Source organism: Ursus arctos, unplaced genomic scaffold (assembly GCF_023065955.2).
Source record: "Ursus arctos isolate Adak ecotype North America unplaced genomic scaffold, UrsArc2.0 scaffold_6, whole genome shotgun sequence".
NCBI classification, from domain to species: domain Eukaryota; kingdom Metazoa; phylum Chordata; class Mammalia; order Carnivora; family Ursidae; genus Ursus; species Ursus arctos.
The window spans coordinates 6,782,039-6,799,113 of record NW_026623078.1 but is presented as its reverse complement, the minus strand read 5'-3'; the positions used below and the strand labels follow the sequence as shown (position 1 = coordinate 6,799,113).

The following is a 17,075-nucleotide window of genomic DNA, read 5'->3' as shown; positions in this document are numbered from 1 at the left end:
CTCTTTTGAAAATCCTAGAGCCATAACTTTGATATAATTGGTGATGATATGTGAATTAATTCTTTGGGGGAATTTTCCAGAGAACTGGAGATTTTAAATATAGGGGTGAGTCACTGAATTTGGTTCCAGGAAGTTAAAATTATTCATCACATGCCCTGTCTTTATGTGTAAATCCTCCAGCGAAACTCAAGGAAACACTAGGCGATTTGCAGTTAAGAAGACATTGCAATTTAAGAAGACATTAATATCAAAAACTGCAGATAATTAGAAACCACTAAAATAAGACACTCTTCCAAAGACCTGATTTAGAGGTATATAGTGAGAGATTTCTTTACATTTCACATTTTATTTTTCTTATTCACTATACAATGTTTCCAAGTTCCAGATAGCTTATAAAAGTATAAATAACATAAAAGGGAGAAAGTGTTGATAAAACAGAATGTAGAATAACTGAGTAAAAAAGAAGAAATATTGTTTTTCCATGCTCTGAATTTCTTACTATGAATACTACTGTATAATACAACTATAATTTTTAAAAGCCCCACCAAATCAAATAAAATGTCAGTCATAACTCAGTAATACATCTGTGGCTATTAGCAACAATGGCTGAGCTTAATGAAGCTTAACATGAGGGAATAATTGAAAAGAACAAATGCACTAGATTCCTTCTTATAATAGAACTCCAGGAAGAGTTGAGTCACAACTCTAGGAAGAGTTCCAATAACCTCTAGATTTTTGGGTTTTGCAAGGTTTTGTATTTTAGTTCATACAATTTGAATAGAGAAGGGAATAAGATCTAATCACTCAAGGCAATGATTCTGCCTATGAGCTCTCACACAATCTAATGGTATCTCTTTATCTCCTGGATTTTTTATTAATAAATAAAATATGCACAAAAGTACACATGGCAGATCTTGCACACCTTGTAAGTTTTCCACAAAGTAAACACTTCCATGTACCTATCAACCACATCAGGAAACAGAACATTACCAGCACATCAGATGCCCATCCTGTCACCTAACAGTTCTTATTCCCCTTTCAGGATAACCACTCCAGGAGCCTTTTTAATATCATAGATTAGTATAGCCTATTTTTGAACTTTACTTAAACAGGTTCCTATACTATACACAATTTTGTGTCTAACTTTTGGGGTCAACATTGTGAAATTGTCTTCCTCTGTGTTAGCCATTCAAAAAATTGTTATGCAGTTTGTAAAAAAAAAAACTGATTCAGATTTTGGCTCTGTAATTTCTTAGACTGGATTTCTATAATGTCAAGAAAACATTTCAGATTTTCAATTTCATTTGTAAAGTAAGTAGATCACATTTCTCAAATTCATATAACTGGATATACCAATGTCAAACATCTCAACAACTCTCCCATCCATCCCTCTTCATTATTGTTATTATGCTGGCTATATAATTTTTAATGATGCATGAAAATTCAGATACATAAATGTAAGTAGAAATTAGAACATCTAAGGAGGGAAGTGGGAAATGAAATGAAAGCCATGCTCACTGATTGATCTTTGTCTCTCTCCTATTCAGGTAACAAGATAAATTCCTTCCAAAGTCAATGAATGAGATAAATCATTCCTGGGTGACCGAGTTTGTGTTGCTGGGCCTCTCTAATTCCAAGGAGCTCCAACCTTTCTTGTTTCTCATATTTTCACTACTTTACCTAGCAATACTGCTGGGAAACTTTCTTATCATCCTCACGGTAACCTCAGATTCCCGCCTTCACACCCCCATGTACTTTCTGCTCGCAAACCTCTCTTTTATAGATATATGTGTTGCCTCTTTTGCTACCCCCAAAATGATTGCAGACTTTCTGGTTGAGCACAAGACTATTTCTTTTGATGCCTGCCTGGCCCAGATTTTCTTTGTTCACCTTTTCACTGGCAGCGAAATGGTGCTCCTTGTATCCATGGCTTATGACCGTTATGTTGCTATATGCAAACCTCTCCACTACATGACGATAATGAGCCGCCGTGTGTGTATTATTCTCGTTCTCATCTCCTGGCTTGTGGGTTTCATCCACACTACTAGCCAGTTGGCATTTACTGTTAACTTGCCTTTTTGTGGCCCGAATCAGGTAGACAGTTTTTTCTGTGACCTCCCTCTAGTGACCAAGCTGGCCTGCATAGACACTTACGTTGTCAGCCTGCTTATAGTTGCAGACAGTGGCTTTCTTTCTATGAGTTCTTTTCTTCTCTTGGTTGTCTCCTACACTGTGATACTTATCACAGTCAGGAACCGTTCCTCTGCTAGCATGGCAAAGGCACGCTCCACACTGACTGCTCATATCACTGTTGTCATACTGTTCTTTGGACCATGCATCTTCATCTATGTGTGGCCCTTCAGCAGTTACTCTGTTGACAAAGTCCTTGCTGTGTTTTACACCATCTTTACTCCCATTTTAAACCCAGTTATCTACACTCTGAGGAACAAAGAAGTGAAGGCAGCTATGTCAAAACTGAAGAGTCGGTACCTGAAGCCTGGACAGGTTTCTACAGTCGTAAGAAATGTTCTTTTTTGGGAAACAAAGTAAACATACACAACTGTAACTACTGTAGCCTTGTCTCTACACAATTACAAATGGAATCACTATGATCATTTTTATCCATGGGGAGGGTGGATTAACTTGACTGTAAGATTAATTATAATAATAAAAGCCAAAGAATGGACCTTATTGATATTTAGATTCTCTTTCTTCATTCTGTGCTTTTTGTTTCTATTTCCTACTTTTTATTTAGAATTTTCATATGGCTTCTCTCATCTATGGAACATGAGAACTAGGAAGATCGGTAGAAGAAAGGGATAAAGAAAGGGAAGTAATCAGAAGGGGGAATGAAGCATGAGAGACTATGGACTCTGAGAAACAAACTGAGGGCTTCAGAGGGGAGGGGGGTGGGGGAATGAGATAGGCTGGTGATGGGTAGAAAGGAGGGCATTTATTGCATGGTGCACTGGGTGTTATACGCAACTAATGAATCATGGAACTTTACATCAAAAACCGGGGATGTACTGTATGGTGACAAACATAATATAATAAAAATATTATTATAAAAAATAGAATTTTTTAATATATAGGCTTTGCATACATTGAGAAATGGCATTTACTCATATATGATAAATAAATGGTACCTTTTTCTCTCAAAACAGTACTGCTCAGATGCCAATTACAGAGTAATAATAGGTACAGATATTTTTACAATAGCAAAAATAGATCTATTTACATATACATGATACACCTAGATAAGACTGCATTTCACACAGTACTAGGTAACTAACAACACATGAAGATGATTGGTGTTAATGGTATAGTAACATGTAAAACAGCAAGGCTATCCAGCAAAGGCTTTTATACTTAACACTTTCCCAAATCCTTCTTCAAAGTTGCTGCTTAATACATATTATTTATGGAAAACAACTTGCTGAATAAATTTATTCACCAGTGTTTTGTATTTATTTATGTTAATTTCTGGGTTTTTTAAATTTATTTATTTGAGAGAAAGAGAGAGCAAGCACAAGCAGAGGGAGAGGCAGAAGAATAGAGAAAGGGAGAAGCAGACTCTGCTAGCAGGGACCCCAATGTGGGGCTCTGTCTCAGGTCCCTGGGATCATGACCTAAACCAAAGGGAGACCCTTAACCTACTGAGCCACCCAGGTGCCCCTTAATTCTGTTTAATACTGATAAAATAATCTGGGGAATTTCAGAGATAAGTTATAATTCTTTACTACTTGTCAACATGATTATGGGAGCCTGAAACCTCATACAAAATAATCCCTCTCCCTATAGGTCTTCATAATTCCTCACTTCCCAGATAAGGTAGTTTTTTACATATTAATAGTTGGTAGAAATAATCATTTTTCTATGTGGATATATTTAGCTAAAATTTTATTTTTATATTGCATAATGCAGGTCCAGAAAATGACAGAACATTATTTTCAGAACTTTGGGGTGGCCATGAAATTCCTCCTCCATGATCACTCATGAAAATAAGATTTTCTAGGAATCCTCATTATAGGTTATTTTAGGCTTTTACTCTTATTGTATTCACGTTTTTCCTATATTTTTCTACTGTATTCTAGTTTCATAATCTGTTATAGTGTTACCTGTTTCTGGACTCCAATCCTTAGAATCTCCTAAAAGAGTTCTACAACTATTATTACTGAAAGAAAAAATAACTTCTCAATTTTGAGCCAGAGGGTTCCAATTTATTATGGACCTAAAGGAAAAGTAATTCTAAGAGGGACATTTATACTGGTACAGGGCTACATATAGAAAGTAGAAAAATGTCTCTGCGCTCTCCCTTATGTTCCACATATGAGTGAAATCATATAATTGTCTTTCTCCGCTTGACTTATTTCACTTAGCATAATCCCCTCGGGGGGGTGGGGGAATGGGATAACTGGGTAATGGGTATTATGGAGGGCACGTGTTGTAATGAACACTGGGTGTTGGGGAGGAAAAAAGATGGCGGAGGATTAGGGGACCTTTTTTCAGCTGGTCCCCTGAATCGACCTGGATATCTACCAGACCATCCTGAACACCCACGAAATCAGCCTGAGATGTAGGAAGATACATCTGGATCTCTACAAACACATATCTCCAGTGCTGAGTATTGAGGTACAAACCGGGGAGCCATGAATCTGTGCACAGATATCAGAGGATAAACTGAAGGGGGAGGGAGCCATCCCGATCAGGCGCCGGGAAGCAGTAGCCACCTGCACTGGGGAGCAGGCCAGACTCGCAGACCAGTAGCCCCTGAGAAACCAGACTGAACCTGGGAACTTGGGAGCACTTGAACCAGACTGAAACCGGGAGCTCAGGAGCCCACGAGTGACCAGACTGAAAACTGGAGCTCCGGAGCATGCAGGAACCACACTGAAACACGGAGCTCCGGAGTGTGCACAGGAACCTGGGATGGCTGGTGGTGTTAGAAGCACAAAGGGCAAGGGGACCTGGGTGGCTCAGTCGATAAGTGTCTGCCTTTGCCTCGGGGGTGATCCCAGGGTACTGGGATTGAGCCCTGTCATCGGTCTCCCTGCTCCACTGGGAGCCTGCTTCTTCCTCTCCCACTCCCCCTGATTGTGTTAACTCTCTTGCTGGCTATTTGTCTCTGTCAAATAAACAAATAAATAAATAAATAAATAAATAAATAAATAAATAATCTTAAAAAAAAGGTATAAAGGGCAGAGACTACGTGTAGGCCCTGGGAGCGAGGACTGGGAGAGCGGCTGTGGGGTACACAACCTGGGATGCTGCAGGGTTTTTAGCAGCAGGTACAGAAACAGAGTTAAAGTGTCCAGGAGAGCTCAGTGAAGAGCAGACTGCAATCTCTCTGTTCTGAGACAGAGGCTTGAATACGGCCACTGCTGCTTTGACTGTCAGAAGAGTCACAGAAAGGGGGGTAATCAGAAGGGGGAGTGAAGCATGAGAGACTATGGGCTCTGAGAAACAAACTGAGGGCTTCAGCGGGGGGGGGGGATGGGATAGGCTGGTGATGGGTAGAAAGGAGGACACTTATTGCATGGTGCACTGGGTGTTATACGCAACTAAAGAATCATGGAACTTTACATCAAAAACCAGGGATGTACTCTATGGTGACTAACATAATATAATAAAAATATATTATTATAAAAAAAAAAAAAAGAAGAGTCACAGAAAACCGCCAGGGAAAGCCGCCAGGGAACAAAAGCCAGGAAAAACCGGTTTGCACTGTGCCCATCCCCCTCCCCCCAACAGGGGGCAGAGCAACTCTACCCAAACAGGGTTACCTAGGTATCAGCATGGCAGGCCCCTCCACCAAAAGGCAGGCTGAAAAAATAAGAACCCCACATCCGTAAGGTCCCTATAAAACAAGTGCACCTTGCTTGGGTCCTGGTCGATAATTTGGGCTCTGTACATCCCCGCAATCGCTCCTCAGAATGACAAGAAGGAGGAACCCCCAACAGAGGAAATAAACAGAGTCTGTGGCCTCTGCCACAGAACTAACAGATATGGATGCAAGCAAACTGTCAGAAATGGAATTCAGAGTAACAATGGTCAAGATGATGTGTAGGCTTGAAAAAAATATTAACAAAAATATTAACTAGAATATAGAATCACTAAAGGTGGAAAACAAGCATTTGTGTCCAAGAGGTAGAGAGGACCCCTCCCAAGATCAATGAGAACAGACCAACACCATGTCACATAATAGTACAATTCACAATTCTTAGAACGAAGGATAAAATCTTGAAAGCGGCCAGGGGAAGAGAATCCTCACCTACAGAGAGAGGAACATCAGAATAATGTTAGACCTCTCTACAGAGACTTGGCAAGGCAAAAAAAGCTGGCAGGACATATTCAGAGCACTAAGTGAGAAGAACATGCAGCCAAGGGTCCTTTTTCAAGCAAAGCCATCATTCAGAATTGATGGAGAGACAAGGACCTTCCAAGACTGGCAGAAACTAAAAGAATATGTGACCACCAAGGCAGCCCTACAAGAAATATTAAGGGGGGGTTCTATAAAAGTAAAAAACCCCAAGAGTGATACAGAAAAGAAATTTACAATCCATAGAAACAAAGACTTCACAGGCAGCATGACATCATTAAAATCTTATCTCTCAATAATCACTCTCAATGTGAATAGCCTAAATACTCCCATAAAAGGCCACAGGGTGGCAGATTGGATACAAAGAAATGACCCATCATATGCTGTCTACAAGAGACTCATTTTGAACCTAAAGATACATCCAGACTGAAAGTGAAGGGATGGAGAACCATTTTTCATGCCAATGGACCTCAAAAGAAAGCTGGGGTAGCAATTCTCATATCAGACAGATTAGATTTTAAACTAAAGACTGTAGTTAGAGATACAGAAGGATACTATATTATTCTCGAAGGGTGTATCCAACAGGAGGATCTAACAATTAAAAATATGCCCCCAACAGGGGAGCAGCTAGATACACAAGCCAACTCTTAACCAGAATAAAGAGACATATAGATAATAATACGTTAATAGCAGGGGACCTCAACACTCCGTTCTCAGCAATAGACAGATCATCTATGCATAAAATCAACAAAGAAACAAGAGCTTTGAATGACATACTGGACCACATGGACCTCATAGATATATACAGAACACTACCCCCTAGAACAACAGAATACTCATTCTTTTTGAATGCACGTGCAACTTTCTCCAGAACAGACCATACACTGGGTCACAAAACAGGTCTCAACCGAAACCAAAAGACTGAGGTTATTCCCTGCGTATTCTCAGACCACAATGCTTTGAAATTGGAACTCAATCACAAGGAAAAATTTGGAAGAAACTCAAACACTTGGAAATGAAGAACGCTCCTGCTTAAGAACGATTGGGTAAACCAGGGAATTAAAGAACTTAAGCAATTCATGGAAACCAATGAGAATGAAAACACATTGGTCCAAAACCTATGTGACACTGCAAACGTGGTCATAAGGGGAAAATACATAGCCATCCCAGCCTCACTCAAAGGAATAGAAAAATCTAAAATGCAGTCTTTATATTCTCACCTTAAGAAGCTGGAGCTGGAACAGAACAGGCCTAACCCACATATGAGAAGGCAGTTGATCAAGATTGGAGGAGAGATCAATGAATTAGAAACCAGGAGCACAGTAGAGCAGATCAATGAAACTAGAAGCTGGTTCTTTGAAAGAATAAATAAGATCAATAAGCCACTGGCCGGACTTATTCCAAAGAATAGAGAAAGGACCCAAATTAATAAAATTATGAATGAAAGGGGAGAGATCACGACCAACACCAAGGAAATAGAAACAATCATTAGAAACTATTATTGACAATATATGCCAATAAATTAAGCAACCTGGAAGAAATGGATGCCTTCCTGGAAACCTATAAACTACCAAGACTGAAACAGGAAGAATTTGATCATTTATACAGACTGATTAATCATGAAGAGATTAATACTTATTATCAATTAAGTATTACTGATACTTATTATCTTATTATCTTTTGGGTTTTTGGGGGGGGTTGTTTTGTTTTTGTTTTTTGATAATAGCCATCCTAATAGGTGTGCAGTGATATCTCATTGTGGCTATGATGTTCATTTCCCAGATAATCATTTCAGCACACACTCACTCACCATTTGTATATCTTTGGGAGAAATATCTATTCAATACTTTGCTCATTTTTAAATAGATTACTTTCTGTTATTTTTAAATGGTGTTATTGAGTTATAAGAGTTCCTTATATATTTTGGACAATAACCCTTATCATATACATGGTTTGTAAATATTTTCTCCTATTCCGCAGGTTGATTTTTCATTTTGTTGATTGTTTCCTTTGCTGTGTAGAAGCTTTTTAGTTTGATACAGTCCACCTTGTCTGTTTTTTTCTTTTGTTGCCTGTGCTTTTGGTATCATACTCAGGAAATTACTGCCAATAATAATGTCAGGAAGCTTTTCTCCTACATTTTCTTCCAGGAGCCCTACAGTTTCAGTTTCAGGTCTTATATTTAAGTCATTAGTCCATTTTGAGTTGATTCTTCTCTGTGATGGCAGATAACAATCCAGTTCTGTTCTTTTGTTTGTGGATATCGAACGTACCAACACCATTTATTGAAGACACTAACTTTTCCTATTGTGTACTCTGGGCACCTTTGTCAAACGTTAGTTGAATCTCTGCATGCATTTATTTCTAGTCTCTCTATTCTGTTCTACTGATCTATAAGTCTGTGTTTCAGGAAATAAGGGAAGGGTATTGAAATCTCTGATTAAAACTGTAAGTTGATATTCTTCTCCTTACAATTCTCTAAATTTTGCTTTATGAATTTGAAACTCTGCTTTTAAGGATGTGAATGTTCAGGGTTTTTATTCTCCCCCAATTGAATTTAGATTTTACTCTAAATCCTTAAGTATATTGATAATAGATTTTTTAAGACTACATCTTCCATTCCATAATTCCTATCATATCTGTTTTATTGACTGATATTAGGTCTTCTGTTTGAGTCTTATTTTCCTGCCTGTACACACACCTAGTAATTTGTATTGGATGCTTCACATCTTGGTATTATCTGTAGATTATTTCTATTTTGTTATCTTCTTCTGATTAATGTTGAAGATGTTTTTCAATGCTAAGATATTATAAGCTTTCTTGTTCAAATGTCTAAAATGCAATAAAATTATTTCAGGAAAGTCTGCAGAATATTTGGATACTTTCTTAAATGCTTCACAATATTTCCTATTTTATCTCTATTCTAATGTCACTCACGCTTTGTCTTTCATAATGAGCTAACATATAGGATTATATTGTCAAATCATACTTACATGAATTTGTGATATTACTCATTATAAGCTTTTATTAAATAATTATGGGTTATAGGTAACTAAGGGGTTCAGAAAAAAAGACAAAACAGGTAAGTTTCTGGGACATCGAGGCCAGTTTCCCAGGTCTTTCCTTAGAGGAAAACTAATTCCTTTGGCTCAGCCTCAGACAACCTCCTCTAGATCAGTATGGATTAGATTTCTAAATGAATTTCACAGGGTTCTTCATACAACTAGACGCATTTAAACTGAAATGTTTCCATTCTACATTACCAAGATGTATATTTGTAAAACTTAAATGACATTTCTTAGAGAGCCGTGCCTCATTAATTCTGGATTCTATTTGCAATGGGTAATCCTTTATCAGCAACAAGGAATTTAATAAATAAAGTCTAGGGGCACTTGGGTGGCTCAGTCGTTAAGCGTCTGCCTTCGGCTCAGGGCGTGATCCCAGGGTCCTGGGATTGAGCCCCACATCAGGCTTCCTGCTCTGCTGGGAGCCTGCTTCTTCCTCTCCCACTCCCCCTGCTTGTGTTCCCTCTCTCGCTGGCTGTTTCTCTCTCTGTCAAACAAATAAATAAAATCTTTAAAAAAAAGAAATAAAGTCTATTTCTTCCAGAAAATATCTTTAGTTGATTTTCCTAGAGTCCAATCGATAAGCAATTCAATGTAGTTCCCCTGTCTTCTTTCCTTTACCCCAAGGGATTTCTTCACAGTGAAGAAAATGAATGGATAGCAGACAAGCTGCTTTAATTCATCCTCTCATACACTGATAAGCACATGACTTGCAACAACTTGGCCACCACCAAAGATCCCCTATTATAACATTTTAGTTGTGCTATTATATCACAAATTTAGCAAAATACCTAAAACTATTGTAATGTAAAAAAATAATGACCAATTAAACCAATTCATTAAAATGGTGTTCACATACCTGTACTCCACAATATAAAAGTTATCCATCATGTAGACACAGAAGGAAAGAAAAAAAAAAACAATAAAAATTTGAAGATACCAGAGCTTAAACATACTTAGCCTTTTTTCTACATACCTCTTGTTTTCTTTACAATGTATTTAAAGAAAAGAAGTTTGTTATATGCTGTTATAATTATTATAATAATTACATTAATTCCATACTTTTTACTCCATATTCCCAAATTTGCCTATTTCTTGTTTCCTGATATCAACATTTCCCACTCTTTACTCCTGCCCTAAATCAATGCTTTAAATGCCACAAGAGATATTATTTGATAATAAATTATGTCAAGAATTTATTTTAGAAAGATTAGATCAAGATTTGACAAAGACATACAGATTCCTCCTAAAAATGTGTGATATGAGACAATCTATTCAGGGATAGCAAAAGTATAAAACAAAAAAAATAAATAAATGAGTATGCTTTGACTCATATGACCCTATAAACTTTGTGACACATATGAATATGCCATTAAGTGTCTGAAGAGCTTTTATTTCAAAGGAGTGATTTGGAGCTTGCATTTGATTCCTCTCTTCACAAATTCCTTTAAAATAACCAAGTGAATACAAAAGTTGGAAAAATCATCTGCAAAAAAAAATAATCAAAATATAAATAAATGTAGTAGTAAGTTTTGTGAACATGGATTAGGCAATGACATAACATCATATTTATGTAACATCAATATCCCAAGTAACATCAATATCATGAGTAACAAAAGTAAAAAGTGGATAAATTGGAATACATCAAAAGCCAAAATTTGAAAGGACACAATTAACAGAGTAAGAAGGCAGTTCATAGATCAAAATAAATACTTGCAAATTACATATTTGATAAGGAACTTGTATCCAGAATATATATATAGATCTTCTACAACTGTAAAAAGATGAAAAAACTCAATCAAAATATGGTCGAGGATGAGAATATATATTTCTCCAAAGAAGATATACAAATAGCCAATAAGCACATGAAAATATACTCAACATCATTAGGACAATGCAAATGAAAACCACAATGGGATACTACTTCATATCTACAAGGATGGCTAAAGTTAAAAAAAGGGGGGGGGAGTAAAGAAAAAGAAAACAAGTTTTGATGGTGTTAATGAGGACAGAGAGAAAGTGAAATGTCCATATACTGTGCCCTGGGCTGGTATGATAGTAAGATGGTGCAGCCACTTTGGGAAACTGCCAGCTATTCCTCAAAATGTTAAATATAGAGTTCACATATGATCCAGCAATTCTAACTCCAGAGATATACCCTAGAAAAGTGAAAACATATGTTCACACAAAAACTTGTTAATGTGTAACTCATAATCGACCAAAAATGGAAAAACTCAAATGTCCACAAACTACTAAATAGATAAATACAAGGTGGTATATCCATATAAAGGAATGTTATTCAGCCATCAAAAGAAATGAATTACTGATACATGTTACTATATATATGATCCTTCTACACATTATGCTAAGTGAAAGAAGCCAGTGATAAAAGGCCACATATTCTGTGATTCCATTTATATGAAATGTCCAGAATAGGCCAGTCTACAGAAACAGAAAGTAGATTAATGGTTTCCAGGGTCTCAAGAGAGATGAGATTGGAAAATGATTGCCTATGGGTCCAGCATCTCTCTGTGGGATGAAGAAAATTTTGTTTGAGAGTATGAGATACTTAGTGTCCTTGACATAATTGGTAGAAGTAAATCTAACAGTTTCTATAATTCTAACAGTACCTGGGAGTACTGGTGATTGTCTCCTAAACTGTGTAGCCTTACACAGTTTTCTAATATGGCCTTAAATGGTGTATTAGAAAAAACACAATGCATGGTTTATTCAAAATAGAGCTCTTAAAAAATAATTCTTGAAAGTGTATATGTGATGGAAAAATTATCGGCAGTCATCTGGATCTACATACTAAGAGTATTTTAACTAAATCTTGGTGAGAAAGTGAGAAGAAACACAATTATGATAAATCAACATTCATAATAAAGTGAGTACATCTTATGTTTTTTAATATTGACATAGGAAATAAAAAGCAACAGATTGAAAAGCACCTAGTCCAAAAGCAAGGGAGATACACTTACTAATTTTAAAGCAGTTGCTGGAGACGCATGAACCGGAAGGGACTTTATCCAGGGATGGAAGCACTGGTTGACACCATTTTTGCAACCTCATTCTGACTTGCTAAGGAAGGAGCACCTGCAGGTGCCATTTTTAGTGCCTTTCCTCATGCCTGCTAGCACTGGAGGACATATTTTACCCACCCTGTACAGAGAGCTAGCTGCAACCAGGATGGGTAAGGATTTGGCATCTTGCCTCCCACCCCCACTTGTTCAGCATTTGATATGTAAACTGCAGGGCAGAGAGAGTGCCCTGAACCCTGCCCATGCCATGCAGCAGCCAAGGTGCAACTGGAAAAAGCAAATGACTTAAATTCTCTTTGCAGTAACCAAGTCTGAAATGCCCAGGCAGGTGCCCCCGGCCCTGACCTCCCCTGTGCAGTAGTGTGACCCTATCACAGCTGGCAGGCATGCACAGCCCACACAGAATGCTCTGGTGATCAGAGGATATTGCACTTCTGGCCCATGTAGAATAGCTCATACACAAGACAATTCCTTCAACAGTAAGAGAGGTCACTACTTCATCTAATACATAGGGACCAGCACAGGGTGACAAGCAAAATGAGACAGAGGAATATGTTCCAAACCAAAGAATAAGACAAAACCTGAAAAAGAACTTAATGAAATAGAGTTAAGTAATCTACTTGATAAAGACTTCAAAGTAATAGCCATAAAGATGCTCACTAATCTCAGGGGAAGAATGTATGAACACAGGAAGAACTGAAACAGGAAGTTAGGAAATGTAAGTACTAAACAATGAAGAAAACTACCAACAAAATGTAAAAGCAAGCTCCAGAATGGAAGAAGATACTTATAAAATGATATCTCTAATAAGGGGTTGATATCCAAAATATATAAAGAACACATACCATTCAATAACAAATTCAACAACAAAAACAATTAATAAAGGGCCAGAGGACTTGAATAAACATTTCTCCAGAGAAGACATACGGATGGCCAAAAGACAGGAGAAGATGGTCAGCATCACTCATCATCAGTGAAATGCAAATCAAAACCACAATGAGCTACCACCACGCTCTTGCTGGAATGGCTAGTAAAAAAAAAAAAAAAAAAAAAAAAAAAAAAAAAAAAAAAGGACAAGAATGACAAGTGTTGGAGAAGATATGGAGAAAAGGGAGCTCTCATGCACTGTTGGTGGGACTGTAAATCGGTGCAGCCACTATGGAAAACAGCATGGAGTTTCCTCACAAAATTAAAAATAGAATTACCATATGATCCAGTAATTCCACTTCTGGGTATTTACCCAAAGAAATCAAAACACTAATTTGAAAAGATACAGGTAACCTGACATTCATTTCAGTATTCTTTACAATAGCCAAGATATGGAAGTAACCCAAGTATCTATCAATACATGAATGGAGATATATTTATATATATAAAACAATATTACTCAGCCATAAATAGGAATGAAATATCACTATTTGTGACAACATGGATGGACCCAGAGGTATTATGCTAAGTGAAATAAGCCAGACAAAGGCAAATACCATATGATTTCACTTACATGTGAAATCTTAAAAACCACAGAAATGGACCAAAAAATAGACTCTTAAACACAGAGAACAAACTAATGATTTGCAGAGGGGAGGTGGGTGGGGGGATGGACAGGTGAAGTAGATGAAGGAGATTAAGAGGTACAAACTTCCAGTTATAAAATAAATGTGATGAGGATGAAAAGTATAGCTTAAGAAATATAGTCAATAATATTGAAATAATGTACGGTGACAGATGGTGACAACATTTATTGTGGTAAGCACTGAGTAATATATAGAACTGCTGAATTAAGATGTTGCAATCTGACGGCAATAGAACACTGTCAAGTCAATTATGCATCAATAATAAAGATAAATAAAAATTAAAAACAAAAACAAGAAATAGAAGCAGAAAAGTATCTCAACATATCATTTATGAAAAGCCAAGGCTAATATTACTTACCATGGTGAAACACTAAAAGCTCTTCCTCTAGATCAGGAATAAGGCAAAAATCCCCATTCTCACCACTTCTATTCAACATGATATTAGAAGTAAAATCCAAAGCAAGTATGTAAGAAGGAGAGACAAAATGTATCTCCTATAAAGGAAAGGGAGAAATAAAATTATATATTTGTAGACTACAGGATCTTTATGCAAGTTGGTACAGCCACTTTGGAAAACACTGTGGAGTTCCCTCAAAAGTTAAAAATAGAGCTACCCAACAATTGCACTACTCGGTATTTACCCCAAAGATACAGATGTAGTGAAGAGAAGGGCCATATGCACCCCAATGTTCATAACAGGATTGTCCACAATAGCTAAATTGTGGAAGGAGCCGAGATGCCCTTCAACAGATGAATGGATTAAGATGTGGTCCATATATACAATGGAATATTACTCAGCCATCACAAAGAACAATTACCCAACATTTGCACAACATGGACGACGGGACTGGAGGAGATTATGCTAAGTGAAATAAGTTAAGCAGAGAAAGGACAGTTATCGTATGCTTTCACTCATTTATGGAAAATAAGAAATAGCAGGGAGATTGGTAGGAGAAGGATGGGAAGAATAAAGGGGGAGTAAACACAAGGGGGAATGAACCACAAGAGACTATGGACTCTGGGAAACAAACTGAGGGCTTCAGAGAGGAGGGGGTGGGGGATTGGGATAGGCTGGTGATGGGTATTAAGGAGGGCACATATTGCATGGAGCACTGGGTGTTATACGCAAACAATGAATCATGGAACACTACATCAAAAACTAAGGGTGTACTGTATGGTGACTAACATAACATAATAAAAAATTTTAAAAAGTCATAAAGATTTCATCAAAACCACTTCTGGAACTAATAAATTCAGCAAAGTTGCAGGACACAAAAGCAAAAAAAAAAATCAAACAAACAAACAAACACAGTTGCACTGTTGTGGTAAGTACTGGGTAATGTATGTAAGTGTTAAATCACTAAATTTTATACCTGAAACTAATATTACACTGTATGTTACGTAACTGGAATTTCAATAAAAACTAAAAAGAAAAATCATCTGCATTTCTATATACTAACAATAACAGTCCAAAACAGAAATTAAGAAATCATCTTTTTTTTTAAAGATTTTATTTATTCATTTGACAGAGAGAGAGACAGCCAGTGAGAGAGGGAACACAAGCAGGGGGAGTGGGAGAGGAAGAAGCAGGCTCCCAGTGGAAAAGCCTGATGTGGGGCTCGATCCCAGAACGCCGGGATCACGCCCTGAGCCGAAGGCAGATGCTTAATGACTGAGCCACCCAGGCGCCCCAAGAAATCATCTTCATTTACAATAGCATAAAAAGAAAACAACTTAGGAATAAATCTAAGCAAGGAGGTGACAAGCTTGTACACTGAAAACTATAAACATTGACAAAGAAATTGGATACACAAATAAATGTAAGTATATCCTGCACATTCATGGAATTGAAGACTTAATATTGTTAAGATGTCCACATAACTAAAAGTAAACTACATATTCAATGCAATATTCATGCTATGTGAATTTAGCAAACTTGCTACAACCAATCTAGAAAAAAAAATTAAAGGAAAAAATTTTACAATAGTTCTAAACTGTCATAAAAATGAAGAAACGTCTAACAAAAAATGACACAAGACCTTTCCTCTCAATACTAAAACACATAACTGAGAGAAATTAAGTGAAGAGATTTCACCACACACAAAATTTAAAATAGATCATATTCCCAAATGTAAAAGCTAAAATATTTAGGCATCTAGTTTATAATGGAATATGTTCATGATTTTCAGAGGGATGAGTTCTTAAAACAGAATTGTCTTTAACCATATATTAAAAAAAAAAAAACTTGACATCATTAAAGAACTTCTGTTTACTAAAATATGCCACTAAGAAAGTGAAAAGGCAAGTCATCGAAAAGATTAAATCATTGCAAACATATATCCAACTAAGGATTTTATTATACATTATACAAGAAAACTTGTGTAAGTCAATAAAATAATACGCATGATCCAACTAACAACTGAGCAAACAATTTGAATAGACACTTCATGAAAAAGATTTCCAAATAAAAGGCAGAAACAGAGCCATAAATACAGCGAGCAAACACAGTTGCCAGAGGGGAGGAGGATGGGGGGATGGGCAAAATGGGTGAATGGGGAATGGGAGACAGAGGCTTCCAGTTGTGGAATGAAAAAGTCATGGGGATGGAAGGTATAGCATAGGGAATATAGTCAATGGTATTGTAACTACACTTGTGGTGAGCATAGCATAACATATAGACTAGCAAAACCGTGATACTATACACCTGAAACTAATGTAACATTGTATGCCAATTATATTCAAATAAAAATAAATAAAAATTTTGAGCAAAAAAAATTTCCACATGAAAAATGTATTCACAATCATCACTTATCAGGAATATGCAAATTAAAGCACAGATACACATCCAGCAGAATGGCTAAAATACATATGTATATATTTTTTTTAAAAAATCTACTTTAGAGAGAGAGAGTGCATAGGGAAAGAGGGAGATGCACATGTGGCTCGACTTCACGATGCTGAGATCATGACCTGAGCCAAAACCAAGAGTTGGACGCTTAGCTGACTGCACCACCCCAGAGCCCCTAAAATACATATATTTTAAAGATGGAAAATTACAAGTGTGGAAGAGGAAACT

The 17,075-nt window shown here is 36.9% G+C and overlaps 1 protein-coding gene across 1 annotated transcript; it reads left to right on the top strand.

The window, feature by feature from the left end:
• The first annotated feature begins 1,520 nt into the window (after window positions 1-1,520).
• LOC113249204 (olfactory receptor 4K15) lies at window positions 1,521-2,550 on the top strand. Its single transcript, XM_026490721.3, has one exon. The coding sequence runs from the start codon at window positions 1,576-1,578 to the stop codon at window positions 2,548-2,550; it is 975 nt and encodes a 324-aa protein (XP_026346506.2). The 5' UTR covers window positions 1,521-1,575.
• The last annotated feature ends 14,525 nt before the right edge of the window (window positions 2,551-17,075 follow it).

Bases quoted from the DNA above. Each gene is read 5' to 3' on its own strand.
- LOC113249204 (XM_026490721.3), top strand. From the start codon at position 1,576: ATGAATGAGATAAATCATTCCTGGGTGACCGAGTTTGTGTTGCTGGGC.